The 6,211-nt window shown below is 60.4% G+C and overlaps 2 protein-coding genes across 2 annotated transcripts; one reads left to right on the top strand and one right to left on the bottom strand.

Annotated features, from left to right (window-relative positions):
• Window positions 1–147: 147 nt before the first annotated feature.
• On the top strand, window positions 148–2,399 carry MNEG_12443 (hypothetical protein; the record flags this gene model as incomplete). The annotated part of the gene is made up of 6 exons (XM_014039086.1): window positions 148–204; window positions 485–526; window positions 819–914; window positions 1,219–1,350; window positions 1,670–1,927; window positions 2,364–2,399. The coding sequence occupies 6 exons, from the start codon at window positions 148–150 to the stop codon at window positions 2,397–2,399; spliced, it is 621 nt and encodes a 206-aa protein (XP_013894540.1).
• A 554-nt stretch (window positions 2,400–2,953) lies between these two features.
• On the bottom strand, window positions 2,954–5,139 carry MNEG_12442 (hydroxyethylthiazole kinase; the record flags this gene model as incomplete). The annotated part of the gene is made up of 7 exons (XM_014039085.1): window positions 2,954–3,092; window positions 3,387–3,550; window positions 3,776–3,891; window positions 4,104–4,254; window positions 4,482–4,577; window positions 4,752–4,821; window positions 5,045–5,139. 7 exons carry the CDS (start codon window positions 5,137–5,139, stop codon window positions 2,954–2,956), a joined length of 831 nt encoding a protein of 276 aa, XP_013894539.1.
• Between the last annotated feature and the right edge of the window lie 1,072 nt (window positions 5,140–6,211).

Genomic DNA, 6,211 nt, shown 5'->3' with positions numbered 1-6,211 from the left:
CCCGCCGGCTCGCCGCCGCAGCCCTCCGCCCCCGCGAAGCCCGCTGGTGGGCGCGGCGGCGGGGGCCGCCGCGGCGCGCGGCTTGGGCGCCTGGTGCCCTTGACGCTGCGGGAGGCGTTAGTCATCGCCCGTGACGTGGCGAGCGCCATGATCTACCTGCACGCGCCGAGCGACGCCAAGCCGGTGGTGGTGCACCGGGACCTGGTGTGTAGCTGGGGTGAAGCTGCGGCTCACGCTTGCATGTGGGCCTGCTGCTCACGATGGACCCCTGCACTGTCAAAACAGCTGCTCACCCAAGCAATGTCATCGTTGATGGCCGGCTCCTGCCTCACATTGTATGTGACTTCAGGCGGAACGGCCCACGTTGGCGTTACTCACTTCCCTTAGCCTCACGCTCCCAGCCAGATAAATCCCCAACGCTCACGGAGGATGGGCACTTTCCCTTGACCACTGTGATTGCGCATGCCCGGCCCTGTCTCTGCAGAAGCCCCAGAATGTTCTGCTGCACGAGGACGGCCGCGCCAAGGTGCGCTGTGCATGAGTCAAGGTGGTTGGCTGATGCGAGAAAGAGACAAGTGCGGCCGTGCTCATGACTGCTCACTTGATTGTTTGGGAACAGTTTCGTATGTGACTTTACGGGCATCTATCTGTCGCTGCAGCCTGCTCTCCTCAGGTCCTTACCCGGCTGCCAACACAGGAAAAAAGCTGGCCTCCTCCCACAGCCTTGCCCGATTTGCGGACCCCCCCCCTTACCCATCAACCTCCACCGTCTCTCCGCCCCCACCGACCGCAACCCTCGCTGCCCAAATCCCCCGCAGGTGTGCGACTTTGGCATCTCAAAGGCTTTCACGGCCACGGCCGCGTCGTCCACGCGCCTGCAGCCGGGGACGCCCTCTTACATGGCACCTGAGCAGGTGAGCCTCCCAGGCCAGGCCCAGGCCGGGCCTACTGCCTGCAATCTGCATAAACATCGTGCTTTGCGCACAGCCACGGGACAGCAAGCAGTGGCTATGAGCCAAGCAACTCATACGGCTGCCTATCCAGCCGCTGTTTGGCTCAGATCTTGTCACTGGTGCACAATGTCTCTTTTTGGTGACAGCTCCAGCTGTGCTTTAAGCGCATGACCTTTGGTCAACCTCTGGTCAAACGCATGCGTGTGCACCATAAATCTTTGCAAAGATACGTTTCACCGTCATCCTTCTTTCATATCATCCACAGTTTGAGGGCCGCCCCGTGACCGACCGCGTCGATGTGTTTGCGTTTGGTGTGCTGCTTTGGGAGTGCCTCGCGCGCCGCCAGCCGTGGCGGGAGCTCAGCGCCATGCAGATCATATTTGCTGTTGGCATACAGGTGAGGCCACGTGGTTTCCGCCTGCTGCTGCTGTCTTGATTGGTATTGCTGGTGCTGAACATCAGCAGCAGGGTGTTGTATTTGGTGTGATGCTACTTGTATACCGTATCTGCCAATGCCACCTTATTGCTGGCACGGTGCGATTTCTATCTGGAATCTGACTCAGACATACATGTCCCCACAACAACCAAAGACTGGAATTCCTGCATGCATTTGGTTGGTTGCCCCCATGTGCACCTCTCACACCATATGTGTATACACAACTTGCATTGACACGCATTTCTCCGCTACTGCCGCCGTCTTTGCTCGTTTCGCACAGGGCGAGCGCCTGCCGCGCCCCTCGGGCTGCCCCGACGGCCTGTGGGCGCTGATAGAGTCCTGCTGGCGCGAGGCGCCTGAGCAGCGGCCACCGTTCAACGCCATACTGCCGGCTGTGGAGGAGGAGATAGGGCTGGTGGACGCTGCAGAGCAGCAGGAGCGGCAGCGGCAGCAGGAACGGCAGCAGCAGCAGGAAAAGCAGCAGCAGCAGCAGGAGGAGGACGAGCAAAGGGCAGCGGGACTGGGACGGCAGATGGAGGTGGGGCGGCAGCAGGGGATGCACACGGGAAGGGGACACCATCGGGGGCGGGACAGTGTGCGCGCCCAGCTCCAAGTGCTTAGGGCCAGGCGGCACCACAACCAGCCCACGGCAGAAGGGGCGACGCCTGGCGTGGTCGCGACAGCCCTTGCCGCGCGGCGCGTGGCCGTGCCCGCGGCCGCGGCCCCTACAGCGGTGCAGGCAAAAGCTGAGTGTGGGACTCACTATCAGACAAGGGGCAGCCTGCTCTCAAAAAGCAGCGGCGATGAGTTGATGCAGGATGGAGAGGCGCAGGGCGAGGGCGGAGGATTTGCAGAAGGGAGCTGCGTCGGTAGCACGATCGCAGGCAGGAGGTCTGACAGCAGCGGCAGCGGCGTGGACGCGGCAGCCCGAGTTTTTTAGCCCGCTGTCAACCTTCTGGGGTCTACTTCGACAGTTGGCCATGTACATCCATGATATGAGGTGCGGCTGAGTGAAAGCCGGCTTGGAGCTCAAACAGGCTGCCACTTGGCAGCAGCAGACGGCGGCATTTGTCGAACACGCAAACCCACCCCTGCGCGACCTGCCTTTCCAGGTTGCTTGGTGCGCGATGATAACACAACACTTTCATGCATTTTTGCCATTCTGCACGTGAGAGGACTGTAGACCTGTAAACTTGTATGTGCATGAAACTTTAAGGTTTTTTGGCATCATATTTGAGCTCGAAATCATTATAAGCAGATGCATAGCCATCACGCGTCAAAGCATTCGGTGAGCAGAGTACGCCAAAACACAGCGCTGCCGCATCCCAAACATAGGCTGCTCAAAATGGTGGGATAGAGCAGGCAGCGCGGGCTGCGCTCTCGAGCAGTCCTGCAGCCACATGCCCCCAGGCTCCAATCAATCCCTACCAGAACATTCCGCCAAACAAGCACAAACAATGCGCAGATTTGCAGAAAAATACACGTACCCAGTCAGTCCCCAGCTGCAGCGTGACAGGGGAAGCCAAAACCACAGGTGGCGTCGTTCAGGCGATGACAGCTGTGGTCACCCCTCCATCACCCGCACCCTCACCCCCGCCAGCACCTCCGCCTCCCCCATGATGTGCAGCGCGTCAAGCAGACCGACCCTGAGGCTGCCGGGGCCGGGTCGGGGGGCGGCGGCCAGGGATGTCTCCCCAGCCAGCCTGCGGAGTGGAGGTTACAGGCGTGACAACGGCAGGGTTGTCAGGGGTTGGTGCCTGAGCTGTGGAATCAAGTGACTGGATCATTCATGGACAGGTGCATTCAGGCGCGGGCAAGAGCCTCTTCGTCAGCCAGGCCTGGAAGAATCCCCAGGAAGGTTATTTATTAGGTTCGGGCAATCAAGACGCAACGAAACGCAAACACAAGGTCACCAGCCGCCTCGCACACGAACAGGTTGCCTCAAGCACAGTACAGCACTTTGCGTGCCCCCGCAGCCGCTGGCGCAACACACGCACCCAAACACTGCCAGTGCTGCAGCGGTGGCCTCGAGCTCCCCTCCCTTTGGCGCGACCGCCAAAAACGCAGCAATGAGCGCGGTCAGGCTGCAGCCCGTGGCGGTGACGCGCGTGAGCAGGGGAACACCATTTGAGACGCCGGCCACGCGGGTGCCGTCTGTCACCTATGTGAGAGTTTGAGGGTGATGAAGGTTACATTTGAGGTGAGGTGAACAAAGACACATTTCAACTGAGTTTCGTCACCACGTGACTGACTCAAGCTTGCAAGTGTGCGTGTGGGTGGGTACTATCCAGAAATTGGCGGAGCTGGAGCTGCTTCGCTCGATGCTCGCATACTGCTTCGCAAGGGGGTGCACCGAGGGCGTGGACGGCACACGCGGGCGGCTCACCAGGTCCGTCGCCCCCGACACGGCCACGATGCAGCTGCAGCGCCGCGCCAGCGCCTTTGCGGCGTCCAGAGCCTCGTGGCTCTCTGCAGTACTATCCACGCCCCTGACCGCGCTGCCTGCGCGCGGCGGTGTGCGCGTGCGCTGTCGTGGTTCGAGGGTTGACGTGGGCGGGAAAGCGCCTGCGTCTGCTGTTGGCCTCGGAATTAACAACCAGGATACCCTGGACATGCTTGGCCATCGATGCAATCAATAATGTCATCACGAAGGAGCCCACAGCAACGGCGACCGATGTTGCGGCCAGGGGAAACAAGAAAGGCGGCGCACCCACCTGCTGCACCCGCAAGCGCCAGGATCTCGCTGGCGTTGCCCCTCACAACTGTGGGTCTGAGCTGCAACAGCGCCAAGCACATTTGGGTGCGGTAGGGCGTGGCGCCGCAGCCGACGGGGTCCAGCACCCAGGGCTTGCCTAGGGCCACAGCCTGTGATGCGGCGGGTGTGCGTGAGTTGCATGCTCGTCTCGTCGAGTTGCTATTTGGGGAGTGACTCGGCAAGCTGCGCCGTCCATGAGAGCACACACCTACGCTAGGAGAAGCAGGATCCGCGCGCTCGTCTTCTGGGCGGGCATGATCGCCCAAGTCAGGCCACCACAGGCGGCACGGCGCGGCAGGCTGCCCTTGGATCGTGGGACTCACAGCCGGGTGCACACCTTCTGGGCCGCCAGCTTCTTGGCGGCGTTCCAGTCGCTGCTCAGATTTGAAATGTTGATGAGCAGCGCATCAGCAATGCCCACAAAGTCCTCAACCTGCAGTTTAGGGCGCGTGATGGCGCGTCAAACTCGTTGCCGTGGAGCCTTTGGTGGGGGTCCTCAACTCCCGCATGATCGGCAGGGGCGAGGGCAAAGCAGCGTTCGAAATTCGTGTGCGAGCCCGCAGTTGGTGCATACGGCCGTCTGCTGGAGGTGGAAGGGGCGCCGCACCTCGTCGAGGGCGTGCGCCATGGCTGGGGAGGCGCCGGCAGCCAGCAGCGTGTTGGCCATGAGGTCCATGCTGCGGCAGGGTTGTGCCCATGCACGCATGGGGTTGACATCCATACTTCATCGGCCCACGTACAACTCGTGTGTGCAAAATACACACCTCATTGACTAAGCGCTGTTGAATGTTGGCAAGCTGCTGCATAGAGACTTGGAGGAGGGGGGCTGGGCGCGTCGGAACGGGATTGAGTGGGGCACCGCCACAGGCGGCAGGCAGGCCAGCTCGCGCTGGCCCGCACCTGACCAGGTTTGTGATGCACTGTACAAGCGGCCCCTTGTCGCGCATCGCATGCCACAGCGCCCACACGCTTCCTGGGGTCAAGCTCGGCTCCATCTTGCCGCCACGCTGTGCCAGCTGACACGGCCGGCGCAGCTGGTGCTGCTGCTGCTCAGCTGCTGCGGCTTCAGACTGTGCTTCGAGTCTGCACTAGAGCGCTGCAAGGCTGGCCTTGCATAGAGATTTTGAAGGTGCCCGTGTCTTTCTTTTACGGGGCTATCACCTCCCCCCGGGGTGGGAAGTGAGGGACAGGAGCGTACAGTAGTGACAAAAGGCACTCGTGCAGTCGCGCGTTGATTTTGATGATCAGTGATGTAAAATCAGTCGGTTCACTACCGTATGGGTTGTGGGTCTCTGTCAAAACCAGATGGGGGTGGGCACCGGCCCTATGATAGCATACCGCCTGCTGCCGCGCTGCTTGCGTCTGGGCCTTCCAACGTTCATGAGTTCAGCAACTGCATGCGTCCCTCCCGCGCGTGACGCAATCGAATGTCTCTGCAGTGCATACCAACCACGAAGAGCAATATAAGCTGGATGTCAACAAGCACGGCCTCAACGAGCTGCCGTGGGCGGCATGGTGGTTGGAGCAGCAGTCCACAGCGTCACGGGCCAAGTTGGCCATGGCTGTCAATGATCCAGCAGGCTTTGCAGAGCTCCCCACTCCATCCACCTCGCCCGCAAGGACGAAGCGCGTTGGCAAGAAAGCCGAAAGCTGCACAGCAACTCCGCAACACCAAGCCCGGCGAATGATGCGTGCTGCTGGGTTCGCAGCAGCACCAGGCCTCCGCATGCTGTGCCTTCTCAACAGTACAGATGTCATCTCATCACATCTTGCCACAGCATCAAGAATTGTCTGGTGACTCTGCAATGGGCCAGTGTCCACACCAGTCGTGAACGCACCAGTATGACAACTTGCCTGGCCCCAGAACTCAAACGCACAGCCACGAGTGAATGTGCAGGGTTAGGGTTGATTTCAACCTACAATTGCGATCTCGAGAAAGCTTTGGCCTTTGGCGCGGCCTACATCTGATTCAATTTTACTGTACGAGCTCTGCGGATCTACAGTATGCAAATCTTCATCATCAAAGCTATCCCTATAAGTGACTCATTTGATCACATAGTCGACCCT

Source organism: Monoraphidium neglectum (genome assembly GCF_000611645.1).
Source record: "Monoraphidium neglectum strain SAG 48.87 unplaced genomic scaffold scaffold03246, whole genome shotgun sequence".
NCBI lineage: Eukaryota > Viridiplantae > Chlorophyta > Chlorophyceae > Sphaeropleales > Selenastraceae > Monoraphidium > Monoraphidium neglectum.
Note: the sequence above shows the minus strand (reverse complement) of the source record. Positions and strands in the feature narration are given on the sequence as shown.